The 15,458-nt window shown below is 46.5% G+C and overlaps 2 protein-coding genes across 5 annotated transcripts in view; both read right to left on the bottom strand.

The window, feature by feature from the left end:
• GNAL (G protein subunit alpha L) overlaps positions 1–15,458 on the bottom strand; it is an 87,824-nt gene that overhangs the window by 8,183 nt on the left and 64,183 nt on the right. The gene's annotated exons all lie outside the window — the stretch shown is intronic.
• Positions 4,579–6,378, bottom strand: CHMP1B (charged multivesicular body protein 1B). The gene has a single exon (XM_059039466.2). The coding sequence runs from the start codon at positions 6,090–6,092 to the stop codon at positions 5,493–5,495; it is 600 nt and encodes a 199-aa protein (XP_058895449.1). The 5' UTR covers positions 6,093–6,378; the 3' UTR covers positions 4,579–5,492.

The raw sequence follows: 15,458 nt of genomic DNA, 5'->3' as shown, positions 1-15,458 counted from the left end.
CAGTAATGACAGGGCACCAGCCTGATCTAACGTGCAGCAGGGCTGAGATCCAGGCCATGTCAGAGGTGGTCCTTGGACCAGAGTCCGGGCATTGGGATTGTGGCTGAGCCAGAGCCGGGGTGGATGAGTGACCCACATGCCCTTGGATGTCTGAGAAGCATTATGCCTTTTCCTCCCCTGCCCTGGCCTGTCCTCTCCTGTCACCTGGGTGGCACACCTGATGACTCACATCCTGTTCCCACCCTCAGAGTGAAGTCCACCCTGAATCTGGCCTCTGAGCCCTTCGCAATGCGTCCTATCTCTTTCTTGTTCTTCTTGATGTCAGACCCTCCACTCCAGTCAAATCCCCACATAGTTTTTGGCTATTCAGACCTTTGTGTAATCCCCACTTTTTTTTCTTTGAAGCCTCAGATTGAACCCAACCTCTTCTAAGAAACCAATTCTATGGAACAAAATTGAGAGTGCAGAAACAAACACACACATACGGACAACTGACTTATGACAAAGGAGCAAAGAACATACAGTGGAGAAAGGATGGTCTCTTCCATAACTGGTGTTGGGGAAGCTGGACAGCTACATGGAAAATAATCACACTGGACCACTACCTCACACCCTACATAAAAATCAAACTCAAAATGGATTAAAGACTTGAACGCAAGACCTGAAACCATAGAATTCCTAGAAGAAAACATAGGCAGTATGCTCCTTGACGTTGGTCCTAGCAGTATCTTTCTAGATATGTCTCCTCAGGTAAGGGAAACAAAAGCAAAAATAAACAAATGGGACTGCATCAAGCTAAAAACATTCTGCACAACAAAGGAAACCAGCAAGAAAACAAGAAGGCAACCTACCAAATGGGAGAAGGTATTTGTAAATCATATATCTGATAAGGGGTTAATATCCACACTATATAAAGAACTCACATGACTCAGTAACAAAAAAACAACATGATTTTAAATGGGCAGAAGTGCTTTAGAGACATCTTTCCAAAGAAGACATACAGGTGGCCAACAGGCACATGAAAAGATGCTCACCACTGCTAACCATCAGAGAAATGCAAACAAAAACCACAATGAGGTATCACCTCACACCTGTTAGGATGGCTATTATCAAAGGCAAGAAATAAGTGTTGGCGAGGATGTGGAGAAAAGGGAGCCCTTGTACACTGTTGCTGGGAATGTAAACTGTCACAGCCACTGTGGAAAACAGTATGGATACTCCTCAAAAAATTAAAAATAGAACTACTTATGAATCCGCAATTCCACTCCTGGGTATTTATCCAAAGAAAATAAAAACACGAATTCCAGAAAATATCTGCACCCCAATGTTCATATCAGCATTACTTACGATAGCCGAGATATGGAAACAACCTTAAGTGTCCATCGACAGATGAATGGATAAAGAAGATATGATACACACACACACACACACACACAGAGGAATATTATTCAACCACACAAATCTTGCCATTTGTGACAACACAGATGGACCTTGAGGGTATTATGCTAAGTGAAGTAAGGCAGATGGTGAAAGAAAATACAGTATGATTTCACTCATGCATGGACTATAAAAAAACAATCATGGGGCTTCCCTGGTGGCGCAGTGGTTGAGAATCCGCCGGCCAATGCAGGGGACACGGGTTCGTGCCCCGGTCCGGGAACATCCCACATGCCGCGGAGCGGCTGGGCCCGTGAGCCATGGCCGCTGAGCCTGCACGTCCGGAGCCTGTGCTCCGCAACGGGAGAGGCCACAACAGTGAGAGGCCCGCGTACTGCAAACAAACAAACAAAAAACCAAAAAAACAATCAAACAAAACCCCCAAATAAATGAATAAGCCAAACCAAATAAAAAACACGCAGATACAGAGACCAGAGTAGTGGTTACCAGAGGGGGAGAGGCAGGGGGAGGGGAAAATGGGTGAAGGGGATCGACTGTGAGGTGATGGCTGGAAACGAAATTTTTGGTGGCAAGCTTGCTGTAGTGTGTACAGAAGTAGAATGTTGTAAACATGAAACTCGTGTCATAAGCCAGTGCTACTTCAAAAAAATAAAATATAAAAACCAGTTTTACGACACTATAATCCCATCCTCCATGTAGTTTGTTTCATGATTTGATTAGCTCGGAACACAGCTTACATCGTGATTTCCCCCCATGTATAAGTTGAGGTATAAAACACGGTGTGTAAAGAGCACTGACATTACTCATGTTGATGACTCTGTCGCACCTGGGTACGCTTGTGTATTTTCCTCTTTTTGCTTGTGCCTTATCTACCTAACTCCACGGAGGACCGTTTAAGGCAGAAGCATGTCTTTATTTCTAGAAAGAAGCCCCCGACAGCCAGCATCTGACACACCTCAGTCTAAATCTTTTACTGTATTGTTCTCAACAAACACTGCTGAATTGTTTGTCCTGACACCGTTCAGGAGGGACAGAGGATGTACAAACCCTAAAGAGCAGGAGCAAATACCTCAATTTGGAGAAACACGATGAAGAGGACAGGGTGGTCCTGAGGGTACATCTGGGCTCTGCTGAGGGCCCCCGCACCCACTGTGATGCTGTCACCGGGGAGCTCTGGGCGTGGTCACGAGGGACAGCACCCAAGGGAGATCTGCCTTCACACCTACTGAGCTGGGTATACCACTTGATGCCCAGGAACCATGACTGAGATGCACTGGTCCTGCCCCACATGGAACCTACTATCTGGTTGTAGGAAAACAAACCCTGGTAACACCAGGCAGGCACTGTCTCATTCCAACCAGTTTATTAAAAGAAAAAAAAGAGATGGGGGCCTGCTCATCAGTTTGTTCAATGACCACAGGGTCACAGCTTTTTGCCAACAGCACCCGAGGTCCTGAGCTTTGGATTTTGGCTACGGAAACGCCTCCAAGAGGGTGTCATGCCTGTTGCAGGGGAGGAATCTAGAACATGAGGTGCCTCACTTCTGCTCAATGAGGTAAGGTTGTCTGGCTGACCCTGAGATCACGTTCAGTGAATAAGGTTGTCAGATGGGTGCTTACTTTAAGTGGCACCTTTCCAAATTGAAGACAGCAGGGTGGGCACACAGCACCCTCATCTGAAAGGCACACATACATTAAGGCTCCTTCAGGAAGAAGCACCTGTAGTAAGAAAGGTCTCCAATAGTGCAGTTATCATCTGAACTGAAACTAAATAGTTCCTAAAGTAAACTTAAAAGTTTACTGTAAATCCATTTGGAAACTGTGAATTTGAAGGCAGAAAAATACAAAGGATAAATAAGAGCAAAAATTATACTAGTAGTTGCATGAAGATGAACCATTTCCTTGGTATGTTTGAGCTGGATCCTTTTGGAAATTCTCTTTTTAGCCTAGGCAAGTTTCAGTATGAGGAAGAACCCTGTTGCCATGAAGAAACAAAGAAATAACAACTTGGGCTTCTAGAAATATGCATGCAAACTGAAATTCAGGTGCTAAAGGTGAGTCTGGAAAAATACTATGCTTTCTGAACCAAATCAACCTCTGAATTCTTTTCCCTTAAATAGCTTTGTAAACAGGATGTACACTCAGTATGCAATAACATGCAGTTTAAAATTATTTATTTGACAAACTTCTGTGGTTCATATTCCAGCATTTCATCAACTGCAAAACTGAGGAAATAATTCATGGGCCTGGTATGCTTTTGAAAATATTTGTTTCATAAAAATGTACATTCATGTAGTTTGAAATGAACATATTTTAAGAAAGTTCAAGCATATATAAGCATTTTTTAATCTCACAAAATATATTACTTTTGTTGGGAATTATCTGCACTATAAAAGGGTCCTCAATTTACCAAAGGATCAACACCAAGCTATTATTTAAGTTGGAATGATGTTTTCAGTCTAAAGAGGGGTTAGGACTCATGCTGTGCTCACACACAGATGCCTCTGGGCAACCTTGTGGATGAGAGGAGACACCAAAAGGGACTAGTTCTAGAAAGAGGATTTGGGGCAGACGACTGGCAGGTGTTCCTTACAGAAGACCTTGGAACAACATCCAGTCAGACATAATGACACTTATATACGAGGGTCAGTCCTCATCTCCACACAACTCTTCATTTTTCCCCCCGCTTAATACACACATTCATACAGGAGGACATGTTGGAACAGTGAATACTTGGTTCTCAATCTTTCAAAGGGCTTGGAAGAGTCCCTTTAATTATTTTCTGAAATACTGGAATTCTCTCCAGTGAAGGGAAGAGGGGAATTTAAAATATCCTTAAGTGTTTAACTTAGATTTATATGCTCGCCAAGGCAAAAGCAAGTTGCTGTTCTCCATGTTTTGTGGCTCTGAGAAAATGGTAGCTACAGGCTCTGCTTTTTCACTTTTACTTTACACACCACCATTCCAGAAAGATGGAAGGCAGCACATCTGGGCTCTAGCCTGAGAGGGTCAAGCCTACCGTCTGACCCTGCATCTGTCCTTCCCAGACTTCCAGGCGGCTGCATGTATGTGTAAGGGATTTGCATGGCTAAGCCAAACACTCCAACTTGTATTTCCGAGATTTTAGAAGAGCTGTTGCTTTTAAGACAAGATAATAAATGCAAATAATTAGAACCTAAAATGCAGTTTTAATTTTATTTCTATTTTTGATTAAAATCAAAACAAAACCTACATACACACAGTCCCAGGGCTTTCTCAAACCAATCAACGGTTCTTTGGCAACGTCAGAGTAATGTGACTGTCATGCTAATTGCCATATTTTAAAAGAAGTCTAATTAAATAGGAAAATAACTAGAAAGGTGAAGAGAGAAGTTCACTTGGAAAAAACTGTCATACTAACGTTAAACTTTGTAAATCTTAAAACCATAAATGAACACTTTTCTCTTATGATAAATGGAAGTTACATGGCATTTTTTCCAGTTATAAAAAGACAACTACCATAAGAAAAATTTATAGGACGTAAACAGTAACTGAACATTATGCAGGAAAGTCGTAAAGTAATTTTAGTGTAAGTTATGAGAACAGATTAAGTCACCTGTAGTCTGGATTTGATGACAATAAACAAAGGATACACAGAATAGCACTACCCATGAAATAAATCTCTTAATGAGGTGTTGATAGCGCTGTAATCAACCTAAGTAATCACCTCCCGTCAACTCTAGATATTATCGATTACACAAAAATTAAAAAGAAAACCTTCAATTCTGGTAATTCAGGCAGAATCCTGAATACACGGGAACTAGAGTTTTGACCAAATTTTTGAGAAAGATTCATATACACCAAATTAACCAGATCTGTTAAAAGGCAGCTATAAAAATACACATGATAACAAGCTATACAGAACTTTCAAATCCATTTAAGAGTGGAGAACGCCTGGGACGTCTTCGTTTATCTGGAGAGCACTGTAAAACCCAAAGGAAGAAGCATCTTGAGTAAGAGCAGTTCAGCATTCCGGCCGGTTCCGAGTTTCTAGCGTAGAGTATCCCCGTCTTCGAAGGTGGCTGCGGCCGGGACGCCTGAGAGCGGGTTCCGCGGTCACACTTGGTCCCGCAGGCGGGCCAGCCTCTGGGACAGTTCGTCCTGCTCGGCCGAGGCCACGCTCGTGCCCACGGAGCCGGTCTGGCCCTGCGGCAGCTCCATGTTGAGGTCGAGGCCGGCTTCGTCTGCCATTTCCTGCAGCAGCATATCCACCTGGCCCTGGGGAGTGGTCAGCGTCGTCGTGCTGCTCATCGTGTCCTCCATCTGCTGCGTCTGCACGTCCAGCGTCTCGAACTGGTGCTCGAACTTGTCCATCAGGGCGGAGATCTTCTCGAGATTCATGGTCTTCAACGTCGCGTCCATCGACTTAACCACACCGGCCATCGACTTGGTCACCTTGCCCATCGTCACGGCCGTCTGGACCCTGGCGGCCACCGCGTCCACCCGCGCGCTCATCCTCAGGAAATTCACCGCCTGGTTCTTCTGGCGAATTGCGTTCTCGGCGTGAATCCTCGCAACTTCCATGTTGCCCTTCTGAATGGCCTTTTTAATCTTGGCCTTTTCGGCCTTTTCCTCTTTGTCGCATTTTTTGGCACTCCTGCCCAGTTCTTTGGCCGCGAACTTTAGGTTGAACAGGTGTTTCTCCATGTTGGACATGATCGGACGGCTCCCGGGGGTCGGCGGCCGGGGCCGAGGTGGAAGCCGGAGGAGGTAGGAAAAGAAAGACCGCGCCCGGCCGCCGCTCCTTTGTTTTGGTCCCACTTCCCGTTTCTGCCGCACGCGGCGCAGACCGTGACGTCATCGCTCGGCGCCTGGAGCGGGGCCGGCGGGGCGCACGGCGTAGGGGGCGGGGCTTCCGGACCTGGACCAGGCGGACCTGGGCCCAGGCAGCCAGATGGTGCAGTGCTAACCGCGGCCCCGCTCACCTCCGCGCTCGCCGTCTGCACCGACTTCCCTCGCCCCGCAGCAGTTGTTAAAGTACTGAAGCATTAGTAAATTCACGGAAATGCGTGCCCACACACTTTCGTAGGCACGGACAGGACTGTCTGGAGCTGCACGTAAAAACTGTCCAAACTTGGTGGCCTGAGGTGTCCGGCCAGAGGCTGGAAACCAGGAAGCTGTCCTTAGGTTAGCAGACCACAGCCTTCTCCATCTGCTCTGGCAACTTCCACTTTCTCAGGGGAACGTGGACCGTTAATAATTAAAAGTACGAAACAGAAAAAGTTGTATCACTGACCTGCGCCTCGGTCTTTGAGGACAATCTGGTTGCAGCCTGTGACATCCTTTTACTGCAGTGGGTGAAAATACCTTCACGGACCACCTCGTCTATGCTGTGGTTGAAGGTCAGCTTGTAGATGAGTTGCCAGCAACTCCAAACATACAAAAATCCTTGTGTGCTTTAGTAATAAAAGACCCATCTTTTGCTGACATGATTCTGTTTGATATTTTATAAATATCCAAGGAACTTCACTCACATTTCATTTTAACACGAAACTGTCATTTTAAATTATGCAGGCAGAGGAATGGTGAAGTACTGGGACCCACACCCACTGGCGTAGATCAAAATTGTCACTATGTATTATACCCTTTAGAAGTGCAGGCTTTCAGATGGCGGCAGACTGTGCTGTGGCTTTTTTCTTTTAGGAAGATTCCTCCCGTACAGCAATAACAACATAGCAGGGCCCAACCTGCCCTAAGGAGCTAGGCTGAAAATGAACTGAGAGTAATTCTGTTTGAGAAAGTTTTAATCCAAAGTCTCACCATCCCTTTGGGCTTCGTGTGATAGTTTGCCAGTGGTGCTGTTGCACATGCATTTTCCTAAAACCCAGCTCTGGTTATATCACCCTCTTGCTCCAAAACCTGAGCAGAAAGGCACGCCGTGAACACGGTCCCCACCCTCCCTTTTCTTTCCTTCCTCACCCAGTCAAGCCAGACTGAGCTTGGACGCTGAACACCATTTGTGTCACTTGGTCAGTGTGGACGAGGAGGGATGGTCCTCCGGACACTGTCCCCACCGCCTGGGCTTTTAGCCGTCGCATCTCTGCCTGTTGTGATCCTGCCCCTGCTCAAAGCTGCTTCTCCAGGACCCCGGCTCCGTGCTGTCCCCTTACCCCGCACAGCACACATGTCAGACTGCCTGGCACGGGGTCTGGGTACCTATTATATTATGAACTGCATGGAGGCAGAGAACAATCTTATTCCTTTTCCCCCCGTGGAACCCAGCACATGCTCTGCACACAGCAGGCACTGAACCCAGTAATGTTTTGCTGAGTTGCACTGTGGCTGAGAGGGGCTAGGACATTACCCTCATCAGCAGCTTAGCCAAGATTACTTTTTTCCCCTAAAGCAGAACTCTTTCTTCACATAAGACATTCCTAGAAACAGAATATAAAAGACCAATAAAGGGAAGAAATCTGTTTAAAGTAGGGCTTAGAGGGCCCCACCCCCTCCACTGCTCACCCACTGTCCCCCCACCCTCGCCCTTTCTTTTAGGTCCCTTGCAGTCAGCAAGCCAGTTCCTTGACCATTACCCATGGCCTGTTCCATTAGGTGACAGGGTTTGGAATATAAGCATGAGAAACCTTGACAGATTATGAGGATAATGACAACTAACATATTATAAGTCCTGATGTGCTGGGTTGTTCTGGTCACTTTGCATGAATTGACCCATGTCATCCTCACAAACCCGAGGAGGTAGACGCTGTTAACACCTCCAGCCTACAGGCAAGGGAACTGAAGCACAGCATGCTAAGCCACTGGCTGGGTCCACAGCTGCTGAGCGTGAGGAATGGGATTCCAGTGGGACAAGTAAGAAACAGTGGGGGATGCAGTAAGTTAACATGGGATCCAGTGGAGTTATCATTTCTACTTAAAGGAAGAGGTTGATGCAGCAGGAGTTGTTTTGAGACAGCTGAGGACTGGATTGACCGCGAGGTTAACAGGAGCTAAGGAAGGCTGCTCAGAGAAGTTGACAGCCCTTGAGGCTACTCTTGCTGACCGAGGCAGGTCTCCTCTGGCTGCTGGACAGCCTGGACTCCAGACTCCAGCTGAGGACTCCAGAGGCCCGGGCAGACTGGACGCCGAGGGGAGGCAGACCTCGCCGTGGGCCCTGCTTCCCAGGCCTGGCCCTCTGCTTTCTTCTCTGACACCCCAGCCACCCCACTGTGCTCAGTATGACGCAGGCTGAAGCGCTCATGGTCACCTTCCTAGAGCCAGATTCCTCCTGAGCCCAATGTCCCAACGACCTGCTGACCCTGGAGAGCTGGGGACGCAAGGCCGTTGGCAAGTCCTCCCACTGACTGCTCGGTCCTTCCCCCCAAACCTGCTCCTCCTGCTAAAGGGCACTTCCATGCACCCAGCTGTTCAGGTCAGATTCTTAGGAATCATCTGGAACCACCCCCTTTTGAAAGTTCACTGCTTGGCACCAGGTACCAGTCACCCTCGGGGACACACAGAAGCTCAGTGTGTTCCTGCTGAACATATGACTGCAGGCGAAGGACCCGGCACTGGGCACATACCCCCTTGGTGACCATTTCCAGGAGTGCATGACATACACCACTGCATCTATTATATATATAATTTTCCTCTCTATTCATTTAGGAACACAGCCATAATGTGAGACTCTGAGACTCCTCAAACCTTGGGAAATCGCAAAGCCATTGTCCCTCAAATTATATTAACATCATGTCCAGGTTGAAAAACGAAAACAAGAAAGTGTTACAAGGAAACAGAAAAGTCGCCCCTGAGCGGACTGACGCGATGCTCCACACAAGTGCAGCTGGGAAACGCCCGGTCAGTGTCCTCACGGTGGCAGCACAGCCCGAGTCCCCCTGTCCTGATGGTCTAATCACAAGGACACAGGGATTCTCCGGCTCTATGCTGAACACCTTACTGATCTGACGACAGGCTGAAAATGAAACCTCAACACTCTAGGCTCTAAAGACTTCCGGGATTTCCCTTGGTGCAGAGGAAAGCAATCCCTACTGCGCCCAGCTGTTCACAGAAAGAGCCTCCACACCCCTTCCCGGTCGTCTTTGCAATAAAGAACAATCTGATTCAGAAAACAGCAATAGCAGTAATTTTTTTTAAGTCTCTAAATATTAATTTCCCCGCTTGAGTTTTGTTAAAACATAACTCCAGATTCTCTTCGGTTTGGTCTTATTTTAGGACGATTTTGGACTTTCCCAACAAAAGAAGCAATGTGAAAGCAAGAAGGGGTGGCCTGGGTGTGACCCTGACTGGAAGTCAGGGCACCGGGCACTGGTCCCTTCTGGTAAAGCTGGGTGATTCCTCGTGTGATCCGGCACAGACCAGCTCACTTCTACGGGCCTCAGTTTCCTCATTTGTAAAACTGGAGAGGGAGGACCTAGGATCTAACAGTCGTGCCTTCATCAGGTCCTGGAACCGGGGGAGGCTGCTCAAAACTATTAAATTAAAAAAAAATTCCCTGAATTCAAATAATTCAGGCAAAGTCTCAAAATAGTGTGTTTTGGCCAAGATGTGAAACAGTGAAGACTCTCATACACTGGGAGTGTCAGTAGATATAACCTCTCTCTTTTATCTAATAAAGTTAAAATGTGCACCCCCACGAGCACCAGTTCTGCTTGCAACGATCCACCCCAGAGAAACGCTTGCACGTGTGTCCCGGGTACAAAACAAGACGTCATGACCTAAACCTGGAAACAACAAAACTGTGAACAGAACAGAGATACAAATTGTGGCAGATTTTTACAGTCGAATACTACTTAGCAATGAAAATAAATAGCTACACCCGTACTCAAAACATGAATACATCCTAAAAACTTAACTGGAGCAAAAGGAACAGACCAAAATGGTATACACGGCATAATTCCATTAAAAAAATCCCTAAAACAATCTGTAGAGATTTGTTTTAAGATTTACTTAGAGAAAAAAATGTACTGTTTAAATTGCTTTTCTCCCGGCAATTTGTGATGGATGTTGCCAGATCTCGTGTGGAACGCGCAGAGAAGATTCAGCAAAAGGGAGAAGGCGGACTGTGTCTATCTTTATGTTACTCCTCCATATAACAGAAGTTTGTAGGAAGAAAATCTCCTCCTCCTGCCTCAAAGGGACGGATGAACATAAGCAGAGAGTAAGGAACTGTGGTCGGAAAACAAAGACCTGAAATATTTCACGGTCTGGGACATGTGCCTGCACGTCTCTTCCCAGTCACTCTTTCCATTCGTCACTGGGAATCTTTATTCTGCTACTTTTTCTTTGTTTTTAAGAAAAGCTTATTCCCTGCCTAGAAACATGTTGCAGTACCTAACAGCTGCCTGGCTGCCTGATGGGAAGTAGGTCATCTTGCGGCCACTGCTCTGGGTGGGAAGGGATTTCAGGACCACAGGTCCGGGGCAGGCGGACAGGACTGCTCGCTGGTCCAGCCGGGCTGCAGAGGGGATCGCTCTCCAGGAACCTGGAGGCTGATGGTTCTCACACAAGTTTCTTTTCCCTTGAACTTGAACATTCAGCTTATAAGCCGTACGTTAAAAAGAGCACCCTGGGGCTTCCCTGGTGGCGCAGTGGTTGAGAATCCGCCTGCCGATGCAGGGGATACGGGTTCGTGCCCCGGTCTGGGAGGATCCCACGTGCCGCGGAGCGGCTGGGCCCGTGAGCCATGGCCGCTGAGCCTGCGCGTCCGGAGCCTGTGCTCCGCAACGGGAGAGGCCACAACAGTGAGAGGCCCGCGTACCGCAAAAAAAAAAAAAAGAGCACCCTGGGCAGTAAACCTGCCGCACATCACAGGCCTGTCTAGGCCTGCTCTGGCAGCTCCTTCTGGCAATAATGGAAACATTAGAAGCAGAGCGTCCTCAGGGCTTGGTGGGGTTGAGTGTCGGGATCCAACCCTGGGCCCCTCATTGCCGCTCCTGGTACCAGTGTGTGCAGCTGATACACCCACATCCTTAATCGGTGCTGTACCTGACCCGTCCCGAGACACAGCTTTTTCTTTTTTTTTTTTTTTTTTTTTTTTTTTTTGCAGTATGCGGGCCTCTCACTGTTGTGGCCTCTCCCGTTGCGGAGCACAGGCTCCGGACGCACAGGCTCAGCGGCCATGGCTCACGGGCTTAGTTGCTCCGCGGCATGTGGGATCTTCCCGGACCGGGGCACAAACCCGTGTCTCCTGCATCGGCAGGCGGATTCTCAACCACTGCGCCACCAGGGAAGCCCCCGAGACACAGCTTTTAAGTAGCATCCTGTCACAGTGAAATTAAGCTTAAGTGGGTCACGTGATTTAAAATACCCATGGCCACAGAACAGAGGACAGTGCTGACAGCCATGTACTCTGAGAACCACTTAAAGTCCCTTCAGGTCTAGTTTAACCCACACTGTCCACATAAAGGAAGGAGTCCTGGGCCATTAGTGCCCAAGCTCGCAATTTCTTTTGTTCAAGGAGGAGCTGCAATTAAGCTTTTGAGCCAAACCATAAAGGTTTTGTTAGTTTAAGCTGATATCTTTAGTTAGGAGGCAAAACAGGATGAGAACTCCACTGTAACTTAACTCAATTAATCCTACTAGAAATAACTTAAAACTTCTATTTAATACGTGAAAAACCCTGTTAAAAAAGCCGGATACTTGTTAACACTGCTACATTGCTATAATTACTATGATAGCCTTCAGTTTCTCTGAGACAGTGAACACTTGTGGTCTGAAGGAGGCCAAAAGGTATTTTTAAAAGCAGTGTCAACTTTAAAATGGTTTTGAACTAAGTCATCAGATGCAAGGTATCTGAACTAAAATATACTGGCTATGCTTTCTTATTCTACTGTTTGGTGGACTTGCGCCGGACTCTTCCAGCTCACACCTGTTTCCACAAGTACTGCCTGGCTCGAGGCTCGGAATGTACGGCGGGGGTGGGAGGTGGGGACAGGTAAGTAATCCACACGCGTGATGCATTTACACTGTTCCACAAAGCAGAGGGGTCCATTTCCCCCGCATTTCGTTTTTTGGAAGGGTCACCACAATTGGGGCACAGAGGTGCTGGCGGAGCTTCCCTGATAAATCTGCCCAGTGAGGCTAGGTTCTAGCAGATATTTCTATTCCAGGAACCACTAGGCTGCCTTGAGGCATGTTTAACTGTGTCCTAAATATAAGAAATCCCAGCCAGGGTTAACATCTGGAAAACAATACTTAACAGTTAACTCTAGCATACTGCGGGAGAGAGAAAATGTATTTTCAGAGCAGTTTAGGGGTTAAAAGAGATTTCACAGCTCCCTGAATTTCAGACTCCACGCATGGGGGAAATGCTGCAAATTCTTCAATGTCTTTCACGTGAAATAAAGCAAGGAAATAGCACAGGTGGTGTCCACTGTGTCATGTGCCTGTCACAGCCCCGGGATGCAGGTCCCGCCACCTCCCAGGTTCTGAAGAGGCAGCTGACCCAGGGCAGGCCAGCCTGAAAAGCAGGGGGTCAACTGAGGGCTTCCCGACGCAGACAGCCTTCTGGGGGCCCAGGGCCGCCCTGTCGTCAGAGACCAGATACACAACTGTGTCACACCAGCACACCATGTATCAGAGGAAGAACCGCAGTGAGAAACGGGCCCTCCAGTCTGTGCTCACTTCATGCCAAATTTCTTATTTTAGAAGGGATCTGAGATGTCGTTAAACATGGTCAATTGAGGATAATAAAAATGTATCCTTTCTTGGAAAAATGATGTAAGTCTTGTCAGTTTTAGAAGAGGATATACTGGGACTTCCCTGGTGGCGCAGTGGTTAAGAATCAGCCTGCCAATGTGGGGGCATGGGTTCGATCCCTGGTCCAGGAAGATCCCACATGCCGCGGAGCAACTAAGCCCATGCACGAGCTACAACTACTGAGCCTGTGTGCCACAACTACTGAAGCCCGCACACCTAGGGCCCGCGCTCTGCAGTAAGGAGAAGCAACCGCAATGAGAAGCCCGCACACCACAATGAAGAGTAGCTCCTGCTCGCTGCAACTAGAGAAAGCCTGCACGCAGCAACGAAGACCCAACGCAGCCAAAAATACATACATAAATAAATTTATTTTTTTTTTTAAAGAAGAGGATATATTTAGTTACTGCATACATCTTAGCAGAGAGTCACGGCAAAGTGACTTCTTTCTGAGCCCCCGTAGCTGGTATGAGGAATCCTTCATTCCTTCTCCTCAGAAACAATGTCCAGCCCTCGAGGTTCACATCGATGGAGAACAGGATGGGAAACACTGAGTACCAAGCACTTAACTGTGATCACGTGGATAAAACTGTTAGCGAGTACATGGGAATTCCATCTGTGCTTAATATAAGTTAATATAAGAACAGAATGAAGCTTGTATTTGAAAGGTAGCTTTCTATTGGTATCATGGAGTTTAATTATTATGTGATAAATGGAATTTGGTGTAAGGAAGAAGGACGGTTTTACTTTCTTCCTTTTTTGAGAGCTTTCTTTGATGTGAAATTACCAAAGGGCAGCTTCCTCACTCCCTGAATCATACCTGAAAGGCTGTAATTACATTGCTTGACAGTGTGAAGACATGCTCACTGCTTACTGGAAGGAGGGAAGTCCTTGTGTAATGTACTATTTACTAGAGCAGCCCGCTTTCTCTGAGCAGAAGTGAATGCTTCTGCTTGAAAGGAGGCCACGTGAAAGCAGGAACCAGCCTTTCGTCCTGTCAAGGCTGAACAACAGTCATTGTCTGATTAGACCACATCTGTTTCTCCTTTCATCGTACGATGGACATTTGCGTTATTTCCACTTTCTGGCTATTTTGAATAACGCTGCTATGAACAGATATTGTGCCTTTATCTGAGTTTTAGAGAAAGATAAATTCTGTACAAACGAGAATGAACAATTAAAATGTAAAAGTCCATTCATGTAACAGTTGCTTTCTGAACACCTACTATGTGCTGGGCTTTGTTTCAGGCATGGTGGGGAACAGCCAGCAGTGGCCCACTGACCCATCCATAATGGAGAGTTTAAAATACCTGATTAGATTTACTTATTCATTCAACAAATATTTAATGAGATGTTACTGTGTCGGGCACTGTGTGGAGAAGAACAGCTCAAAATCCTACGGAAGTAACTTCTTGTAAGATTACCTGCCAGTTTCCATAAAGATATTTTTTAGAGATATCAAGACATCTTTTCAGTATGGGAATTGTATTTTGAATCGGTATTTTTGTTTTTCCATTTCTCCTCTTCCCTTTTCTTTCAGCAGCATACCTGTACCGCCAGCTCAAGCACACAGGTGAGACAGAGATCCTTTTATAGGGTCAGGAGCATTCACTTCTGTGGAGCAATCGTTCACCACTTTTGAATGGAGTCTCTCTTTGTGCTTTTTCCTTGATATTAAATAGAAACGCCCTGAAATTAGGCAGATTCAAAAGATCAGCAGTCTCCATATTAATTTTATTCTGGTGTCCAAATTAATCTAACAAGCCAGTTGCAACAGGGGGTCTCAAAGTGCATTTAAAGCACACAATTCAGTGGTTTTCTTCGTTACTTCCAGACTTGTGCAACCAGCTCCACGATCACTTTTAGAATTTGCATTGCTCCAAAAGGGCACCCAGTACACACCAAGCAGTCCTCTCCTCATCCGCCCCCTCAACTCCCCTCAGCCCTATGCAACCCTAACCTACTTCCTGTCTCTACAGAAATACTTATTCTAGGTATTTCATATAAATGGAATCACACAATATGTGGCCTTTTGTGTTTGGTTTCTTTGACTTTTCACATCTTCAGGGCTCATCCATGTTGTACTGTGTCAGTGCTTCATTCCTTTTTACAGCTAAATAATATTCCACTGCATACACATACCACAATTTGTTTATCCATTCATCAGTTGATTTGGATTGTTTCTTTTTTTTGGCTGTGCTGCGTGACATGTGGGATCTTAGTTCCCCCAACAGGGATCGAACCCGTGGCCCCTGAATTGGGAGCACAGAGTCTTAACCACTGGACCACCAGGGAAGTCCCTGACTTAAAGTTTTGGTATAGATGTATGTTTTCAATTCTCTTGGGTGTATACCTAGGAATTGCTGGGTCATA

The sequence above is a fragment of the Kogia breviceps genome, chromosome 15 (genome assembly GCF_026419965.1).
Source record: "Kogia breviceps isolate mKogBre1 chromosome 15, mKogBre1 haplotype 1, whole genome shotgun sequence".
NCBI classification, from domain to species: Eukaryota; Metazoa; Chordata; class Mammalia; order Artiodactyla; family Physeteridae; genus Kogia; species Kogia breviceps.
This window is presented reverse-complemented; position numbering and strand designations above follow the sequence as displayed.